This window comes from Heliangelus exortis, chromosome 11, assembly GCF_036169615.1.
Source record: "Heliangelus exortis chromosome 11, bHelExo1.hap1, whole genome shotgun sequence".
NCBI classification, from domain to species: Eukaryota; Metazoa; Chordata; class Aves; order Apodiformes; family Trochilidae; genus Heliangelus; species Heliangelus exortis.
Window position 1 is genome coordinate 14133083 of NC_092432.1, and position 19884 is coordinate 14152966.

A 19884-nucleotide genomic window follows, 5' to 3' on the forward strand; every position below is an offset into this window, starting at 1 on the left:
GTGCGGGACGGAGACCACCTCGTATCCCTCGTGCCATGACCTGGTCCTGGGGGGATTCTTGCCCGCAGGTGTCCAGCCCGAGCCCCGGGGGGCCATGGCGGAGGCCCGGTACCGCCTCCATCCCCGGACGGGCAGGGGACAGGCCCTAACCCTAACGCTCTCCGCCTGGAGGCTGCTGACGCTCGGGCGACTCCGCGCCGCCACCGGCTGCGGGCAGCAGGAGCTATAAAATGCGGTCCCGGGAGAGGTGGTGGCCGTGACCATGATGCTGAAGGTGGGAGTCCTGCTGCTGGTCGTGCTGTTCGGCCTCGAGAAGGCGGATGGTGGGTGCCCAGGGCGTGAAGGGCCCTGCCGGGGTTGCGGGGGAGATTTCTGGGGTGATGGGATTGGTTCCTGTTCCCAGTTGGTGGGCGGGTGGGCTCTGGTTTCTCCAAGGTTGTTCCTACAGCACCCCACTTCTTGCTTCCCCTTCTCCAGAACTACTGAAAGTGGAAGGATACTCCTGCAACCGTGGTCAGGCAGAACAACACCCTCAGCTGCTTCGTTAGTGGCTTCCACCCACCCAAGATCGACATCACCCTCCTGAAGAATGGGAAGCCCCTGAGTGATGTGCAGTACACAGACACGGCCTTCAGTGATAAGTGGTATTTCCAGAGCCAGGCATATGCACCCTTTGTCCCCCAGAAGGGTGACATCTACACTTGCAGTGTGGCCCATTCCACTTTCAAGGAACCACAGACATTCCGATGGGGTAGCATGTCCCTTCCTCTTCACACTTTGCCTCTGTTCGCGTGCAGAAGCCAGAGCTTGTTAATTTGTAGCCCAGTGTTTTTGTTTCTCAGGGAGCAGGACGCTATAATGGGGTGGAACTCGAAAATCCTTGGGTATGAAAAATTACCTTGGTTTTAGTGAAAGAGTTTGTTAGTAGCAGGTAGGGAAGACTCCCCTTGCTATTCCCTCTAGGATTTTGGTCATGGTGTGTCTGACAACTCTTAGTGGGGCACTCTGGTCCTTTTCTGGGTGAACTTGCCTACAAGGAGATCATGCAGTCATCTTTAGTTTTGTATTTGGTGAATACGGAGAAGGATACAGTGGTGGGGACTGAGTGTGGTGACCCTGCTGCAGCAAAGAGACTGCCAAACAAGGGCAGCTCTCCAGTTACCAGAGCAGAACTGTCCCCAGTTCCCCCAGGGAACTGTTGGACCTCAAGCTTAACTTTCTGCCATTATTCAATGGCTTTGCAGATAAAGATTTCTAAGCAGTGTCTGGGACAATCATGGTGAGTTATGCTGATACTTAAAGCTGTGCTGGTAAGAGTTTATTCACCAGTGTCCCACAGTCACTGTGGGACTCCAGACTATCTGGGCACAACTGATCTTGATCTAGCAATCAGGTAAATACTAATTCAGTGTTTGATAGGGAAAAGAAAACTAAAGATACATGGCCTAGTTGACATAGTTGTGATGCTGGCTAAAATGCCCTGTGTACCCTGGTAGGAGCTGGATAAGTATTAACTGTGCCCAGGACAAGCCTTGGCAACACCTCACTGGAAATGACCTCCACATTGGAACCAAAAAGCATATATTGCCAAGGGCTTTAAAACAAAACTGTGACTTAAATTATGGAAATCAGAAACTCTCTGAGCATTTCTTCTCAGGAAGATGTAGATGGATTTTAGTCCTTTACCTGTTGCTGTCTCATGGTGTAAAGCAGCAGAGGCTTGGAGGGGTGTGAGACTCCCAGGAGCAGGAGAAATTGCAGGTCAGTTGACTGTCTTTATAGGGTGGGACAACAGGGGGAAATACACTCTTACTTTGGAGCAGAAAATCTGAGATGTGGTATTTGGGGCTGGGAGAGGGCTCAAGAGATGCTCCAGAGCTGGGATGGTTGGATTGGAAGGATATTTAAAATGGACACAGTAAGTGCTTAAGTGTTAACATCTAATACTGCTTGAGATGGGATGCTGAGGTAAATGGACACACGATTTGCTACAGTACAGATGGTCTGAAAGGATACACACAGCCATTTTTCTGGTTTTTCACTTGATTTTGGGCAGTGAGGATGGAAACCTGGTCTCCAGGCAGGGTCTGGGATGTGCTGTGTCCACATGGCAGCATGGCATGCAGCTGCCTTGGTAGGACATCAGTGTAAAAATCACCAGGGATGCCAAGCTTGATTGGAGGTGGTGTTGCAGGAGGCGAACTTCGTAGCGATGATAGGTTCTGAATGAGGACAGGATCAGTAGAGAACCGGCCTCGACCAGCACAGCTGCTGACCAGCTTCAGAATGAGCCATTTGCCGGTCTCAGGCCCCACCTTTTCTTGGCCCTTGATCTTTGAGCATGCGCACTTGGGCCAGCCCTAACTGGGCACAGGTGAGGCTGAGCACCGACTGAGCTCATTACTCGGCAGGTCCTGCCACCTGTTGCCTACAAGGTGGGGCACTGGTGACTTTGCTGGAGTCTGGGGACAAGGGATTACTGAGCTGTGGCAGAGGAGTTGAGAGCAGGACAAAGGGAGAATATTCATGCAGCTGGTGCTTGGGGTGGAGAGCAAGAATCATCTTGGGAGAGGATTGCTTGTTGAACTCTGAAACCTCACCAAGGAAGTTCAGTTTCTGCAGGATTTGTATCTATATTTGGAGGGTAGGTCAGTCAGGGATGCAGCAGTTGGAGTTTCCTTATGGCAAAGATTTTTTTTTCCTAAAATAATGGCAGTTGAAGGTGTGAAACAGAGTAACTGATGTCTATCTCCTTTCCCTCGCACAGGTCCAAAGAATTCTGCCATCCAAGTTCAAAGTCTTCTTGAGCTTCTGTCCTTTTCTCACATGCCACTTATGGATGATGAAAAGCAATTGCCATCTTTGCAGACTTCCTTCTTCAATAAAGCTTCTTGTTAACAGGGCATTTACCCAAAGCAGCCTGTGAGCATGTAGCTATAGATATCCATGTGATAGATTAAAAAACCTGCTGTAGCCTTGGACACTCTGAATCACACAGCATTCTAAATACATTTGCAAAACTTCAGTGGAGTCCTTAAAATGTTTCTTCAGAGTCATATCAGAGAACCTGAGCTGATTTCATGATCTCTGATGGCTTCTGCTTGTGGGTCTGGATGTTAGGGGCACTACACTCAGATGTACTTTATCCTGCTGAGAAGGTGCAGGAACAACCCTCTACTGAAAAAGAAGAAAAGAATTAGAGGTTTATGTTGAATTTGTCTGGCCACAAGCTCCAAAGTCACTCTGACACAAGGTTTTAAAAAGGGTGGGAAAAGTACCCTCAGGGTCATCAGATCTAATCTTAAAGCTGGGTAAGAGGAAAAGGTGTGGATGCATAGGATGTGGTATCCATGTGGGGCATCTTTGGGATCCAGCCTCTGGGGTCCAAAGGTACCCAGCATGGCTGCTGCTGGCACAAGTTCATAGGGGATAAGATAGTTGAGGGATATCTTGATAAGTTTGAAGCATAAAACAAGCCTCATTTGTGCTTTGTGAAATACATCCAGTATTGCTGCAGATCAGTCATGGCTGATTGACACAGCCTGGCTTGTTTTAGCTTGACAAAGCTGGGCTTACCTGCACCACACAGCATGTAAATATAAACTTAATACCTCTCCTTACCTTCTTCTCCCTTAATTTGCCAGCATTGCCAAGTCCTTTCTGTGAAGGTGAGTGCAAGCAGAAATAATTCTTCAGCTTTTGTAAGAACTTGATTTAAAATGAGGAAGAATAAAAACCAAGGGGCTTTTGTATCACTTTTCAGTATTGCTGACACCTGGCCTGACCTTTTGGGGTACATTCAGCTTTACTTAGGTAAATGCACTCGTAAATCTTTCTCCTGGGATAAGCAGAAAATCCAAGTGTGGAGGGCACCAGATTGAGGCCTCACATGTCTGTGTTTCACCTGTGTGTCCTACTGGGCTGGACTTGCCCTGCACTCACCCTACACTCACCACACACTGGCTGGGAGGATGGTTGTTCCTGCTGCAGTGCAGTCTGAAGGGGATGAGGTCTGTTGGGAAGCTCCGGGCTCTGATCCAGCAGATGGCATGGGAGGATATGATATCCAGGCAAGCAGATGCTGTCTTCTTCTCACTATCTCCTTTTCTGCCACCACCTACAGAAAACATGAATACAAATCATGCCCAGGGGACCTTGTTCCCCTCATGGGACAAAGAGAAGAAGCAGGGGCCAGGCAGTGAAGGAGACCACAGCATGGAAGTTTTTGCCTTTCTGCAGAAGGACAGATTCAGAAGATGGTGCAGGGTGACAGCAGGAGTGAAAAGGATCGAGGCTGTTGGGTGCTGCTCAGCTCTGCCATTCCCTTCTCCCGGGCAAGTCAGCCACAGAAGCCATCTCCTCCATGCCCTCAGCTTGTCCTGTCCCCTTTGGAGAGGTGACACAAGTGGTGGCTGCCCCCCAGCCACACAAGTGATGGCTTGCAGTGTGCAAGGTGAGGTTGGATGGGGCTTGGAGCAACCTGGGCTGGTGGGAGGTGTCCCTGTCCCCAGCAGGTGGATGGGATGGGACAAGCTCTAAGGTCCCTTCCAACCCAATCTGTTCTGGGATGCCATGAAGCTGGGCAGAGCCGTGGAGGGTTTCCCGAGGAGGTTGAGCATCCACTCACCCAGAACACTGCTGTTGACATCCCAGGCCAGCCCTGCTCCAGACATTTTGGGCTGCCGTCCAGCAGCCCTCACCGCCCCACTTTCAGAAACACGCATGGCTTCACATACCGAACCAGGGAGGGGGCGGTCAGCTCTGGCAACGGCCCCGGTACCCCTGGGCACCGCGCCTCGCCTCAGCGCCCGCCACCCTCAGCGGCCTCACCCTCCCCTCAGCGCCCTCCCGCCACTACCCCTCGAGCTCCTGCCGCCCCTCACGGATCCTCCCCTCACCACCCCTCACCGCCCCTCGCGGATCCTCCCCTCCTCTTCCCGAAGCCGCTTCTCTCCCGCGATGTTCCGGGGCCATCGTGCGTGGTTCTCTCAGAGCGTCAGCCCGGCCCCGCGGGCGCTGTGGGGTGAGGGGTCCCGGCGGGTCCCCGGGGGTGGGCAATGGGGCATGGGGCCGACACACGGGGAAACCAACAGCTCTGTCACCCCTCGGTGGGGCAAAGCAGGGCTGAGCCCTCCACAGCAGGGCAGAGCATGGGGTTGGAAGTTTCCCCCAGTGCCAGGGCAGGCAACTGTCCCCACAGACTGAGAAGACCGTGGGAGTCCTCAGTGGGAGACCTACAGCCATGGGAGGTCCATCACAGCTCCCACCCAGGGCCTGGCCCTGCAGCTGTCCCCCATCTTGGGCCCCCCCGGGGGTGGTGGGGACACATGGGTACTGCCACCTTCCTCCTGACCCCCTCTTCTCTCCCCCACAGTGGCCGGCGGCGGGACGCTCGCCCACTGGCAGGATGCCGACTTCCTCTTCAGCAGCGATTCTGCCCACCCAGACACCCGCAGGTGGGTTATGTCCCCCCTGTCCTCTTCCACGTCACCCCCATCTTGCTTGGGAGGTGCCCACAGCCCCATTTTACCATCACATTGGGTCCTCTCCATGTCTGTAGAGAGTAAAAGGCCAATGAAGGCACAGATAACTAAGTATTTAACAGATGCCAACATCCTTCAAAAGCCAGGGCAGTGGTTTTGAAGGGACTGGCACAGGTCTGCCAGGGTTTTACTGCTTAGTGGGGTCTGAAAACTCAACACCCATGCTAAAACATAGCTGGACAAACCAGAAAATAGCTGCAAAAAAAAAACCAAAAACCAAACCAAACCCCAAAACATCAACAAGTTAGGCTGGCTCAGCTTCCACATAAATTAAACTACTTGCACTGGTTTTCTCACTACCTTTGAACTACTTTGATCTACTGGAAAACTCAGGGTTTAAAATACAGGCAATACTGTCCCCAAAGAAGTAACCTGGTGCTAAAAAGTCAGCAAGAGTTAACTCTGAGAGTAAAGTACACAGGTAAACATGGCCTGAAAAGGGCTGAATTGCTATTTTCCTTCTGCTTGCTTAATCTCAAAATCAGAGAGCTCAAGAACCTTTGTAAAAATACAAGTAACAGCTACTGAGGCACTTCCTCCGGTGAATGAGCATTTATATATATAGTCAATTTCATGTAAATATAGTAATGTGAAAGGGAACAGCAGTGTTTTCTCACAATGCTTTGCAGCAGGCATGACTAAGGGCTGGACTAAGGTGGGACACAGAAACTTCTTTTAACACACAATTGCTTAAAACTCACTTGATTTTTGTCATCCTCTAGCCACCCAAGAGGGGAACCCTGATAAACCTGAAGTAATGACCTAGCTTCCACCATGGCATCCCACCAGACTGGCTCGCTTCCCCAAGGGGGATTTATATATAATTATATATATAAATTAACAGATTCAGATTATTATTTAGGAAAAATCTAATAATTATCCACAACCCTGAACCAGGGAAACAGTATTTAACTCCCCTCTAAGGATAACAGGGAGCACCTGAGCATCTTCCCCTCACCTTTTCTTGCTCAGCCAGAATGCTGCTGCTTTTTGGGGATTTTGCCGGGAGCCTGAGCAGGCAGGTTAAGAATAAGTAAATAAAAATCAAATTTTCCCCCCTCCCTGAACAACAGGTCTCCTACTTGAGGGCAGAGCACTACCACCTAACTCCTAAAAATACACTTCTGTACACTAGCCCCCAGTGTCCTTCCTCCAGGCTGCTCTCAGGAGGTGCTGGAACATCCCACTGTCCAGTGTAGTCTCAGTTAGAAAATTACAGAATATGAGGTGCTCTGGGCTGAAATGTCAGAGTAGGTCGGCTTTAACAACATCGCTATGAACTTTTGTTTTGTTTGGGTTTTTTTTTCAGGTTTACCTTTGGAAAACAGCTGTATTTTTCTCTTCCAGAATACATGAGAGCCTGGATTACTTGGAGGGCAGAGCTACAGTCTTTCACTCCCGTTACCTCTCTGCCTGGGCAGGCAGCAGCACTGGAGTGAAGTCCTCGGTGGTTCTGGGCCACTTCATCCTGCCACCTGCCTGTCTGCAAGAAGGTTAGGGAGAAAAAAAAACCCATCAGGATTTGGTTCCCTTGGGAGTGCAAACCTTTTGGCGGTGCAAACCAGAATCTCCAGTTCCTTCTGTTCTAGGTGGAAGGAAAATCCTTCTGCTGGGAGTGATTCTTCCTCCCCAGAGGCAGAAGAACTGATATTCCATCTTTTGTTTGGCATTAGCAACCAGGGCTGCTCTGCAAACTCCTGTCAGGGCTCCTGGGCACCAGTGAGAGGCTGGGGCTTGTACAGCCTCCCTGCTTGCTGCTTACGTGGTCATTTATTTTGTTGTTCCTGGCAGAAATCAGGAGGAAAATCGGTTGTTTTATTTGGGAGCAGAGGGATGATTCGCTTGCAGAACAGGTAAGATGAGAAATTGACAACTACGGGAGATCTATCTTAAAAAATCCACAGTTTGTATGAAGTTCTGTGAGCCTGGCTTTCAGCCCAGACCCTCAGCCCAAATCCAGGAGCATTTCTTGTGCTTCTTCTTGAGCTTCTGCTGTGTGTGTCCCTCCCGGCATGACATCCCAGGGGCACAGCACTGGACTAAGAGCAGAGGGATTTTCTCCCAGACATCAGGTCTCCCTGGCACATCCTTCTGGGGATGCCAATGGCTGCCCTTTTGTGCATCATTTTCCTTCCCTGTGCAACTGCAGGACACTTCCTGCTCTCTTCACAAAGCCACTTCTCAGCACTTTTAAGCAAAAAAAAATGTGATTAGCTTTAAAACTTTTTTCTAAATTATGCTGGAAATCACAAGTCCTAAAAACACGGTGCCCTAGGACCACATCTCTGGGGCTTTGTGGGGTATGCCCAGGGCACAACTGAAACTCGACTCTGGTTGATATACACAGCCCAATGAAAACCTGGGGGATGACCTGGAGGTGGCAAGAGAAGGCTGTGGGGAAGGAGCAGGGGAAGAAGTGCTAGACCTGACCAAAAGGTATGTTTTTCTGCCCTCAGAGGTGGCATTTGGATGCACCCCCCAAATTTCGAGATTCCCAACACATAGGGAATAACTCAAGATTTTATCAAGATTCTTCTTTTTTTGTTGTGTTGGAGTTTTCTTGTTGTGTTTTTTTACCTCACCTTGATACAGCAGCAAAGAAGCATCGGTCTCTAGAGCCCCCGCCCTGGGTGGATTTCCGTATCGTGCCCTCCAGGAATACCCAATGAACAACATGGTCACAGGTACCGTTCTGCATCAGTGAATTTTTTTAGGAGTGGAAAATATGCCCCCAAAATGACTGGGGGTGAAAAGAGCCTCCCAGCGTGCTCCTTGCTTTCTCCCAGTACTTAGAGCAGTGCCAACGCTGGGGGTGACTGGGGTGGCTCCCTTCCCCTCTAAGCTTCCCATTTTTCATCATCCTCGGGTGCTCAGAGGAGCCGATCAGGGTTCCCCACGCTCTCCCTCCCCAGGCTACACCTCCGCTCGTGACATGAAGAAATACGCAGGGGAGCTCCACGATTTCACCCCCGGCACCTCGGGCTACGCGGCCTATTGGATTCAGAAGGAAATTAACATTTCCTCTGACACCAAGGCTAAAATGAAGAGAAAATTATGAGTAACAGGTGGAAGCTTGCAGCAAGAACTTTGCTGCCAGAGAGCTCCCAGTTGGTGCTGGTGGGAGGCTGGGGTGGCTCCTTGGTTGTTTGCCTCTGCAGATCTGTGGTTGTCTCATCAGTCTCTGTTCTCTCATGTTTTAGTTAAATAGCAGAGAGATTGGTTGGTATCAAGCTGCAAATTTTGAGTTAAACCTCCACGGTACACAGGGGGTTATTAAGTATGCCTCTTTGGATTATCCCAACTGCAGCTCAACATGTTTGGTTGTGTTGGAGACCTGGTTGTTTCCTGTTAATGTTTTTCTCTTTAAATAACACACTTCACTTCAAACTCAAATAAAGACATTTCTCCTCAAACTACCAGGGGATTGTTTGTTCCAGGGGATTTGAGGTGTGGCTGTGAGCAGCAGTTTGCCTTAGAGGGACACGAAGTCTTCTCACAGGGCCAAGTGACCTCACAGCACAGCCACATCCATCTGTGCTACATGCTCAGCAGTGGGACCCATGGTCACGACCTCCACACTCTTCCTTACGCCTCCCAAGCAGAGCCCCTGCACACAGAGGTGAGCCCCTCAACTCCCCCATCCATGCTGCACCCTGGGAAGTTGTTGGATGGAGCATCTTGCTGGGGCAGGGGAGCAGGAGCCCTAGCAGGACCTGTCTCCACAGGGGAAGCCAAGCTCAGTTCACTCCCCTCACCATGAACTACCACCAAGATTTTTTTTTTACCTCCTACAAGCTCCAGGGATCCACCACAGTTGTCCTTTCCTGGCCACCCTGAAGAACCAGCCCTCCCCCTCCTCATCCCCAGGATGCAGTTTTCCAAAAAACAGGCAGGCTTAGGTGGTTTTCCCACTTTTATTGGAAAAGTGACATACAGCTGCTGCCTCAGAGTGCTCCTCTTGGCGTTTTGAAGTTCATCCCCACCGTGGGCTGTGTCACCTGCAGGTTGGACAGGCTGCCAAAGTCCTGGAAAACAGAACAGGATCAGTCAGGCCACCCTGCCCACCCAATGCCCAGACCCATGGAGGGCAGAGGCTGATTCCTCCTGAGAGCAGCAGGAAGAGTGAAGGTACTGAGGTAGCACCAAGGATGGATTCCTATCTCCAGACCCACAGTCACCTGCACGAGGAAGCCCTCGGATCTGCAGCCTTTGGTGCTGTAGGGTGTGGAGAGCAACCACCCTGCCCCCTCCCACAGCAGCTCCCAGGGCAGAGGAACACCCCCATCAGGCACCCGGTGTTGAAGCCAACACCACCAGGACACTCAGGGCACCAGTGCTTGGGACATGCCACCAGGTGGTCAGGGAGGCAACTGGGGACACTCACCAGGAGCTTCAGCATTTCCTTGGTGTCCGGGTCCACTTCAATGATCTCCTGGTCAAGGGCAGAGACCTAGAGACAAACAGAAGGACCTGGTTTGACAAGAACCTAAAGCTCTGTCCCTGATGCCACCGGGGCATCTCCACACACCCCTCCTGGTCCTGTCCCACTACAAACAGCATCTTGTGGCCCCTTGTGGGATGGGCTCCAGCAACAGAATTAACCAGAACCCTCATGGACTCCAGCTCTGCTGGAACAGCATGAGGCCACCCAGCAGCAGAGGCTCTGCACAGCAACAAGAGCCTGTTTCACAGGAAGTCTTTGGGAACCCGGGGCCTAACCAACTCCATCACCAACACTGCCAAGGAATGGCTCAGGTCCACAACTACACCAGCCCCAGTGGTCACTACCAACATTCACACTTGTCCTTCAAGTCCCCAAGGCCCAAGCCCAACCACAGTGGTGCCAGACAGTAATGCCAAGAGAGGCAGTCCCACCTCCAGGGCCTGAGGTCTCCTGCTCCTGAAGCTACAGCACCCTCCTCCATCCTTCTGCAGACCCCACACCTCCACACTCTTCCTTAAGCCACACTGGTGTTTTTGTACAGAACTGTAAATGCCATGGGTTCAGTTAACACCACATGACAACCCCAGCAGGGACACTCCTTCCCTGCTTCCCCCCTCCAGGGGGGACCTCTGCCACCAGCACCCCCTCAAGTTGCCTTTGAAAGGCAGTTGGAAGGTGATGCACCACACGGTCACCCCAGCCAGTTCCTCCAAGCCTCAGCACCAGCTGTGAGGTCAGCCCTGTGCCAAAACCCAAATAAAGACATTGAGGGACCTGTGAGAGGGTCTACCCGGAACCAGTTGTATTCTCTGACCCATTCCTGGCCATGAGGGAGTCACACTAAGCTCTACTCTCTCACGGGAGCCACATCACCTCACCCTGAGCTGCAAAACCAACAAGGTGAAGTAGGAAGGACATTCTGAGGCAGATCTCCAAGCAAGGGGACAGCACCAGCCGGCCTCACTACAGCTGCAGTGCTATCCCACCATCATACCTCTTCCTCACACACCATCACCAAAGCAACCTTCCATGTCACCAAAGCCCAGCACCAACAACTTGGAAGAGCTGAGGCAGCACAAGAGTGGTTTTGTGAAGCACAGAAACCAGCAGCTCAGCCACAAGCCAGCTAGGAAGGAGAGCAAGAAGCATGGTGCCTGAAGGTCACAAGGTTGAGAGGGACAGGACAGACCCCCTTAAACACAGGAAACATTTCCAGAGCACCTCTCTGGCTACCAGGTTGAGACCTCAACCTCTCACCAAGGTGAGAGGGGGTTCCACCACTTCCCTCCCTTCAGGAGAGAATTCCTGCATGGCTGGTTTTAAGCTGCTCTGCAACATCCCCCTGTATCCCACTAAGCTGTGTTTGTCCTCATGTCAACAAGACAGCTGGGGACAGATATCATCTGCCAACTGACACAAGAGTCAAAATGCAGTAAGTAAGCTCCTCCTCCCACCCCACCAGTGCATTGTTAAGGAGCACCCCCATACAAAGACAAAATCCATCTCACCCCTCCCTGACCCAAACTCTTCTCCAGCTTCTCCAGACTGCGGTTTGGGTTTTTGGGCCACCCTTGGAGAAAACACCTCAAGGCAGGACAGACAAAAAATCAGGCACTGTAACACAGGCAGAGCCTCACCTCAGGGACGTAGTTGTCCCTCCTCTCCCTCTCCTCCTCCTGCAGTTTGATGGAGATGCCTCGGACAGGCCCCCTCTGAATACGCTTCATCAGGTGGGTGACATACCTAGAGGGGACAGACGGGATCATCCTGGTATCCTGTGCTCCCGGAACCCACAGCTCCCTTCTCCATCCTCGTGCTCCCAAAACTGGAGAAGATAAAGCCCCCTCCGGCAACGTCCCCCCCCTCACCAGCCCCATCGATATCCCACCACCAGCGTCCCACCACTGACTTTAGTAGGGACTCCTGCACCAATCCCCGAGGCACCTCAGGGCCGGAGCCGTGTCCGACAGCACCAGGGTCTGGGGGAGAACGGGACGTGGCCCCCCCCAAACACGGGAAAGCTGTCGCCGTTTCTCTCCCTGCACTATCGATGATCAGGCCACGGGTGAGGCCGCAATCACTTTCGAATGCAGGTTCCTGCCGGCAGACCCGGCGGCGGGAACTGCCCTCACCCCCCAGCATAGCCCGGCAATCCCGGCGGTAGGAATTGCCCTCCGTCCCTCACTCTCTCCCTTCCCCCGCCACTCCTGGCGGTGGGAAGCACCCCCTGGGCTCACCCCGCAATCTTGTTCCGCAGCTTCTTGCTGGGGATGATGGCGATCTCCTCACACACTCGCTTGTTGGTGTGGAAATCGTTTCCCAGACGAGTGTAGTACTTCTCGATAATCACCCGGGCGGCCTTCTTCACCGTCTTCGTGCGGACGCGGCCCTGGGCGGCGGGAGGCGGAAGAAGACATCCATCAGGCCCACCCGGGCCCGGCCTCCCTCAGTCTCCCACCCATCCTCCCGCCGCAGCCCCTTTCTCCGCTTCTCCCCCCTCCCTGCAGCCGCTCGACGCCCTAGGGGGAGCGGCCGGGCCGGCGGATGGCGGCGGATGGCGCCAGGTCCCCCACTCACCATGGCGGCGACAGCAGCGGAGAGAGCGCAGAGGAGGGTGGGAGGCGCGCGGGGCCGCCGGGAGCACGCGATCAGCACAGCGCCCCCCTGCGGAGCGGAGGACCATTGGGGCGGCGGGAAGGGGCGGGACCGGGAAGGGGTCCCAGCGCTCGCCCCGGGGTCGCAGGGTAGTGGTGGGAGGTTCGGCTCGGAGGCCCGCGGTCCCCATCCAACTCTACGACAGCCCCAGCGCCGCCCAAGAAGTAATTCTGGGGGAGCTGGTTCAACATTAGGCTGTGATGAGCACCCACAAACTCACAGCACCCAGAAGAACACCACCAAGCCCCGAAGTTGAGGGGTGCCCACGGCTGGGGGGGAAACAGGAAAAAGGGAACGAGAAAGGAGCCCAAAGCCCGCCCTGCCCTCTCCCCCCCAAGAAGCACACAGCACCCCCACTGGGCAACTCCACTGCACCCTGAGTCCTGCTCAGCTCTGCAACTCCCCACCCAACACCCCAGCAAAGGGTCACACCTACAAGAGAGGAGGGTGTGAAGAGCTCAATTAATCTCATTAACTCTCTTCTGTAATGAGGGAGCTCCAGCTGGAGCGCAGCTGCATCTGCCTCCTATGCCCAAGACACCTGCTGAAGGTAGGTTGGCAGCCAGTGAGCTTTGGCAAACAGTAAACCCTCAAAAAAACCTCTCCCAGCTCCAAAAAACTCCACTGCAGCCAAGTCCCCTACAGCACCCACCCACCCACCCACCCACCCCATCCCCCATCCCCTCCCTGCACCCAGGCCCACCTTCTCCCCCCGACTTCATCAGGTTCCAGAATTCTCCCGAGGTGCACAAACAAGGAGCACAAAAGGGTTGTGGTTTTGTTTTTTTTTTTTTTGTTTTTTTTTTTTGCTGCAACGTGTTTATTATGTGCCAAAAACTACACCACAGCTTACTCCACGCATCTGCAGGAGAGTGCAGTCTTGCCTGCATATACTACAATGAGGTAGAGACTTCACACACAGCTTCACAAAACCCCACAAAGAGCAGCTGGGATATGCAACGATGCAACATCAGCTCAGCAGGAAAAAAACCAAAACAAAACAACAAACCAAAACAATAATTAAAAAAAAAACCAAACCAACAAACAAACCACAAGAGGGAGAAATTATGACACTGGTTCTTTGGCACACAGCTTCCAATAGAGGGGAAAGTAAAACAACAAAAACCCAAACAAAACCAGGAACAACAATAATTAAAGTTCTCAAATCCCAGCAGCAGCATTTCAGTCGACTGCACCGTTACTCTGCACATTTCGTAAAGTAAAGGAAAAATACTTGTCCCCTCTAAGAGAAAGGGCTCCCAGGAACCTTCATCTGTCCACCGAAACGCAGCCCTTTTTTAGCTAGTTACAAAAGAAAAGTAAGTCCTGTGACTTCGTGTGATTAAAAACCTCTATCAACCCCCCTTAAGTGCAACTTAAAAAAGTGCAAACTATTTAAAACTATATACAGCAGCTCAGAGATCGTTTATCCGGTCCAGTTTCAAATCCAAAAAAGCCTGTCCTGTTCTGTTGCAAATCCCCCTCGATTTACAACTTCCCACCAGCAGCCCCCAGACACAAACTGCAATAATGTTAAAAGCTGCCAGGAAAGAAAAAAATCTCTCATTTCAAACGACTTAAAAACTGTTTTAAGAGTGTAAAAAGGAACTGGTAAAAATCCTCGAGCGTAAAATATGAAATATGATTTGGTTTAAATGAAGAGCAAAGTCTCCTTGTTGTTACAGTAAAAAACGCCAGCTGAACATTCAGTTTATGCCGTTCAGATGGGGGTTAAATGAATGGAAAGGCACTGTATGGCAACGGCAAAAAAATGGAGCCAATGAGACCTGCAGGATCACCATCAGTATTGCAAGGAATGTAAAAAAGCGCCTTTAATAAATAAAAAAACCTCAGTGAAGGCATCTGCATCAACACCTTCTCAACACATGGCCCTTTTATCTTTTTTCTCTATAATTTTTTTTTTTTTTGCTTCTTGTCAGCAAAATAGGAACCAAAGTCTGGGAACTGCGGAATCGCCTGAGGGGCGCTACCCCCCCCCTCAAAAGAAAAAACAAAAAACAACAAAACCTCCCAAACAAAACCCGACAAAATTCACTGTGCATTAGTGCAGAAACAAAAAGACCAGCAAGTGCAAACGTGAATGTAAGATTTTTTTTTGTTTGTTTGTTTGATTTCCCCCCCCACCCCCACCCCCGTTAGTCCTCAGGAAGCGCGTTCCCAGCCCGGGTCTGGGCACCAGCAGGCACGCTCAGCGCGCTCCCCACTTGGCAGGTTGATCACAAAATGATTTCTCCTCCTGCGCCGGCCCCAAGCCTCGGTGGCCTCTTTAGCTGGAGTCTCTGTTCTTCTGGTTGCGCATCAGCGGGCGGTGGTGACGCAGGACCTCCATGGAGTGCTGCCAGTGCCAGCACGAGCGGCAGAAGTACTTGAAGCAGATCTGGGGGGAGGGGGACAAAGAGTCAGAGGAGGGGGGGGATGCGCCTGGCATTCCCAGGAAAGGCAAACGGGCAGCAGCCCAGAGAATCCACATCCCATCCCAGGCTGCGCAGCTCACGGCAGCACAGCAGAGCTTGAAAGCAGAGGGAGGGAGCTCTGGCCATGCTGGCAAAGTTTCCTTTTTTGCAACCCTTTTGAAAAGGATCTGGAAAACCAGGATCTGGAAAACCAGGATCTGGAAAACCAGGATCTGGAAAACCAGGATCTGGAAAACCAGGATCTGGAAAACCAGGATCTGGGCACTGGCTGAAAGAAGCCTCCTGGGGGGGGCGGATAGAGAGGTAGGGATGGGGCTGCAGCCAGGCTCTGCCAGCACTCCCTGTGCTCCCCCTGCCTCCTCTCTCAGCAGGAGAGAGCATGCCACAGCTCACTGCCCACCAGGACTCTGCAGGAAGCAGATAGAGGTCAGCCAGAGCTCCCTCCACTTTAGGCAGCCCCAGAAAGGATGGAAAGGCTATGGCACATCGGCCTCCAGCTCACCACAGCTGCACAGCACCAGCATCCCTGGCCCAGGGCAGCAGGGATTTTTTTGATTCCCCATAAGCAGAGCTGCAGCCCTCTCCAAAACAAGGGCCCACCTGGGGCTCCTGCATGAAGACTTTATCTTCCCTAGCTGGCCAGGGACAGCACACATCCCTAGACACCAAAGCAAAGGCTGCTGCAATGGCAGAGCCAGCTCCTCCTCGAGGAACCCACCCCCAGCAGAGCCAGCTCCTCCTCAAGGAATGTCCCCCCAGCAGAGGAAACCCTCTGAGTGCAGAAGGAACCCTCACCTGGTCTCTACAGAAGAACGGGCCGGGCTGGGTGCTGCAGATTTGGCACATGGAGTCCTCCAAGTACGGGTCAATCTGAACCTGTGGAAGAAACAGATCATGGGCATGAAGTAGTACTGGGGGGCATCTTCACCCCCAGGAATCCTCTGCCCTGGGTGCCCCAGGCCCATCACCGACCCCATTGCAGCTGGCAGAGCAGTTCACCACCCCCTTTGGCCTCCCCAGGGATACAGGGTAGGTTGCATGGTTCACCCAGCATGTGCAGATTCAACCCCCAGGGCTGCCCCATCAGCTCCACTCACCTTTTTAGTGAATTTGGTCGTTTTGATCTCCACAAAGGCAGCAGTCACTGCCTTCAGGTAACTGCGCTGGTTGTTGAAGGTGACACGGCCAGACCCTGGAACAAGACAGGACCACAGGGATTGGTGACACAGCACCCGCAGCAGGCACCAGGGAGGCTGCCTGGGAGCTGCTGCCAACACAGCCCCCTCCTTGGCACAGCCCCTCCTGCCAGCCAGGCAGCAGCTTCTGCCAGGAGCCCATCTCCAAGGCCTGGTGGCCCTGCCTGACTCCATCCCCAGGCACAACGTGCAGCTGGGAGCAGGAATGCTTCTCCAGGGACACCTCCAGCCTGGGTAGGATGTGAGATTAGGGGCAGCAGCAGACAGAAGGATTCTGCTCAGGCAAAGCAGCAGGCTCCAGGCCTGGGTCTGAAATCAGCTAGTGCCAAGAAAGCTCAGCAGCTTTTATTTTAAGCCTCCCCCTCATCCCAGAGCTTTGCCTTTTGCAGCTTCCTTGCCAGGGAGCAGCCCTCCTGCACCATTCGCTTCCAGCCAAGTTCTGTTAAGCCCCAGGAAAACACTCTGTGCTCACCTACGAGTTTGTGCTCTGTGTGAGAGGAGCTGTGGCTGCTATGAGACAGTTCTAGGTGCCAGCAGGTTGCCAAGAACCACCATGCAAGGCCTTACCACAGCCCACCCACTCCTCTCCTGTAGGGTCAACACGCAGGCTGGAGGACCTGGATCTGCTTTGGAGTTACCCTGGGCACAGGGAGCTGTGCTCAGGGGGCTTCTCCTAAGAGGGCTAATTCCACCTCCTAGCAGGACCCTCAAAAGCTGCCTGGGCAATGGCTTTTCCTGCCAGTGGGACGAGACACTCCTGACTATGGTCAGACACCAGTTCCTTGCACCACATGCCTCTACCAGAAATGGTTTAGTGTGAGGCAGGTGGCACACAGTGGCCTTTTCTCCAGGAGCCCTCTGCCACACCAGGGTTGGCAGCCAAGCAAGCCTGGGGCAGCATCTCAGCACAGGAGTCAATTATTGCCCATGCAGAACAAAATTAGGGTACAGTTTAGTTATCAAAACCAAGTTTGTGTAGCTGGAACACCTTCCTGGGTGCAAGTGCCACTGTGCTGCTGAAAGCCAGAGATCCTACTCACTAGAGAGAGCAACCCAGGCTCTACATGAAGCCACAGTAGGTTTTAAGGTCATATTTTAGAACCTGACAGTGCCACTTGGTGTGCAAGACTTCATCCATGGTCACCCAGGAACTGAGGATTTGCAGAAAGTCTTACACTTCCATTCCACTGCGGAAAGTCTTACAATTCCAGTCCCAACCCCTTGGGACTGTCCCCTCAAAGCTTCCTCAGTGGTAAAGCTATATCTAAAGGCCTAAAGCAAGGACTTGGGCACCAAGACTTGACCAGAAAACCTGAAAGCTGTCACAGGCCAAAGAGCAGCAGACAAACTCTGTGCTCCCAAACACCAATGTCAGTCCTGCCTGGCAACATGCAGGAGACTCACAACTTGCTACAGGCTGAGCTTCAAGGTCCAGCACCCTGAACAGGATCTGGAAACAGGATGCCGCCCACGTTTTCTGGTTGAACCAAGCTGCCTACAGCCCTGCTGTCCAGCAGCTGACACTGCCCCAGCAGGAACCAGGTTAAGACCTGTGGCCATCTCTGATGGAAGAGCAGTTGAAGTCCTACCTAATGACCATTAACAGCACTGAACAAGGGCAGAAAACCCTTCACAGCAAAGCCAAGATAATAAAAGTCTCAAGTTACTCTGGAATGATCTAGGACCTTCCAGTTCCTATGCACATCAGCACTGCCAGCCCTCCCCTGGGGTGCCCTGGGCAGTCTCCTCTTCCAAGAGACCAAAGCAAAGAGCCTGTTCAGAGCACACTGTGGGCAACACCACTTACCAATGGGATACTTGTGCTTGTCCGTGTCAATGCCAGCATAGACTACCCCTCCAAACAGGTCGTTCATGACAGCTGCCAGGGCCTCTGCGTTCAGCATGCCGTGCAGAGCCCCCACAAACACCGTCTTGCTGGGGTCGAGCCGCTGCGATGGGCTGCGCACAAAGTTGCTGTCTGCCAGCACCCAAGGGATCACCTGCACCTGAAACCATAAGGAAGCACATCCCTTGGCCAAGGGCCTGCAGAGCCACGGGATGCGCTGCTCCACAGCGCCCTCAACTGACGGAAGCTCAGATTTCACCCCAAACTGACAAGCACTCCTTTGTTACTGCTGCTCAGGTCCTGCATCCAGGGCACTGCAGCTCTGGAGCTAGACACCTCGGGAGAGCTCACAAGGCCGGTTCAAGGGAACAAAACCAACTGCCACACTGCTCTGCTTCCAACCAAACTGGTCCCTCAGGGCTGATAGCCGGGAAACAATCCATGCATGGGTGGGTTTTACTGACTGCCTGCACCCATGTTTACAGCCCAGTCAGACACAGCCTGTTGTTGCAGGAGACCAACGCAACAACCTCCCAACTGCCAGCTTCAGCAAGAGCTTCCATCTGCTAAACAGCTGATCTAGGGGCTGTGAGGAGGAGAAGCTTCTGCCAGAGCTAAGTTACCAAGCACAAAAGCACTGCCAATAGCCAGACACCCAGGGAGCTGTCTGGGGTGTGAAGAGTTTGTGCCTAAGAGCCGAACTGCAATCCCTTAACTCCAGACTCCCACAGTCAATCCTGATCTATGGCCAAGGTCTCTCTTCACCAGGAGGCTGGCCTGACCCCCTGCAGCCTAAGCACCTCCAGAGCAGTCAGCCAACCAAGGGAACACTGGGGAGCAGCTGAAGCTACAGATCCCAACTACCCACCTTCAATCACTATGCAAGTTACTGGCTATGTGAGCAGACAAGGTCTAGGAAACTACCAAAGGGATCAGAGTGCCTCCACCAGCAAAACTGAGTTGAACAAAGCAGGAAACTGTGAAATTCCAGTTCCTGTGCTCCCTTCTAGGTAACCAAAACCGCTCGGCTTCAAGCCGTCAGTATCTGCCACAGAAGCAGGAGCTGCAGGTCATAATTCCTGACACGAGCTCTTGCGAAGGCCACAAACACCAACATGACCTTTACCTCCTCACCTGTGTCCAGCCCTGCTGCAGGAACTCATCAATTAAAGATGGCCAAGAGTCAGCCAGACTTCTGTCCTGCTTCAGCCCTGCCTTCCTGAAGCTGAGCAACACTGGACACCCCCTGCTCTCCAAGGATCTCCTCACCATCCCCCTGCTGTGATCCCTCGGGTTCATTTCTGGGGTCTGCTCACCTCTTTGCAGCGCATCCTGCGGCTGGACATCTTGAAGTAGTATTCACTGAGCCCATCGGGGTTCATCAGGTCGTGGGAGCACGCCTGGAGCAGAGCACGCACAGATTTCTCTGACTCAAATACCAGGTAGACATATCCTTTAGAGGGAAGGGGAAAGAAACAGCTGTCAGAAGCACAGCAGAGAAGAAACAGATCATACCAACTGCAGACAACCCCAAAACCACTCTCAGATGCCACCCAAATTATCAGCACTGCAGCCCCAACCACTCCAAGAGGAGGGCTGCTACCTGCAGCACCTGCCCCAGCAGAATCCACAGAGCCCAGCCCAGCACAGGTGGGGTATGCTGCCCATCCAGTGCCAGTTGGGACACCATCCCCCACCTACACAGCCACATCTAGAGGTGATGAGCAGGCATCACGGGTACTATGCAGGAAAACAGACAGACATT

At 52.7% G+C, this 19884-nt stretch overlaps 4 protein-coding genes and 1 non-coding gene across 16 annotated transcripts in view; 2 read left to right on the forward strand and 3 right to left on the reverse strand.

The window, feature by feature from the left end:
- The first annotated feature begins 262 nt into the window (after positions 1–262).
- LOC139801248 (beta-2-microglobulin-like) lies at positions 263–1258 on the forward strand. The gene is given in 4 exon segments (XM_071755283.1): positions 263–323; positions 478–517; positions 519–751; positions 1245–1258. Coding segments are annotated over 4 exon segments (348 nt in total).
- Positions 1259–4703: 3445 nt separating this feature from the next.
- On the forward strand, positions 4704–8956 carry TERB2 (telomere repeat binding bouquet formation protein 2). 2 transcript variants are annotated; one of them, XM_071754768.1, is made up of 7 exons: positions 4704–5023; positions 5375–5456; positions 6891–7036; positions 7335–7396; positions 7891–7979; positions 8136–8227; positions 8456–8956. In XM_071754768.1, the coding sequence occupies exons 1-7, from the start codon at positions 4723–4725 to the stop codon at positions 8599–8601; spliced, it is 918 nt and encodes a 305-aa protein (XP_071610869.1). In that variant the 5' UTR covers positions 4704–4722; the 3' UTR covers positions 8602–8956. The 2 variants fall into 2 exon arrangements, with proteins under 2 accessions (XP_071610869.1, XP_071610870.1); XM_071754769.1 differs by having other exon boundaries at positions 8139–8227.
- A 487-nt stretch (positions 8957–9443) lies between these two features.
- On the reverse strand, positions 9444–12645 carry RPS17 (ribosomal protein S17). Its single transcript, XM_071754770.1, has 5 exons — positions 12565–12645; positions 12225–12376; positions 11625–11730; positions 9928–9993; positions 9444–9568 (listed from the first exon to the last, which is right to left on the reverse strand). The coding sequence occupies exons 1-5, from the start codon at positions 12565–12567 to the stop codon at positions 9488–9490; spliced, it is 408 nt and encodes a 135-aa protein (XP_071610871.1). The 5' UTR covers positions 12568–12645; the 3' UTR covers positions 9444–9487.
- LOC139801308 (small nucleolar RNA SNORA71) lies at positions 11948–12082 on the reverse strand. The gene has a single exon (XR_011728146.1). It is a non-coding gene; the product is annotated as a small nucleolar RNA SNORA71 (small nucleolar RNA).
- Positions 12646–14553: 1908 nt separating the features above from the next.
- The window catches only part of CPEB1 (cytoplasmic polyadenylation element binding protein 1), a 38528-nt gene continuing 33197 nt past the window's right edge, over positions 14554–19884 (reverse strand). For all 11 annotated transcript variants that reach the window (XM_071754773.1, XM_071754771.1, XM_071754772.1 and 8 more), the window contains 5 exons: positions 19436–19572; positions 18081–18279; positions 16175–16269; positions 15873–15953; positions 14554–15040 (listed from right to left, as the gene is read on the reverse strand). In XM_071754773.1, the coding sequence (XP_071610874.1) occupies positions 14930–15040; positions 15873–15953; positions 16175–16269; positions 18081–18279; positions 19436–19572 (623 nt within the window). In that variant the 3' untranslated portion in view covers positions 14554–14929. The remainder of the gene's footprint in view (positions 15041–15872; positions 15954–16174; positions 16270–18080; positions 18280–19435; positions 19573–19884) is intronic.

Excerpts from the sequence above, each read along its gene's own strand:
- TERB2 (XM_071754768.1), top strand. The coding sequence starts at position 4,723 with ATGGCTTCACATACCGAACCAGGGAGGGGGCGGTCAGCTCTGGCAACG. Across the intron at positions 5,457-6,890 it reads GCCCACCCAGACACCCGCAG|AATACATGAGAGCCTGGATT; the intron begins GTGGGTTATGTC and ends TTTCTCTTCCAG. Across the intron at positions 7,037-7,334 it reads ACCTGCCTGTCTGCAAGAAG|AAATCAGGAGGAAAATCGGT; the intron begins GTTAGGGAGAAA and ends TGTTCCTGGCAG.
- RPS17 (XM_071754770.1), bottom strand. Across the intron at positions 11,731-12,224 it reads CTGCGGAACAAGATTGCGGG|GTATGTCACCCACCTGATGA; the intron begins GTGAGCCCAGGG and ends TGTCCCCTCTAG. Across the intron at positions 9,994-11,624 it reads GGGACAACTACGTCCCTGAG|GTCTCTGCCCTTGACCAGGA; the intron begins GTGAGGCTCTGC and ends GTTTGTCTCTAG.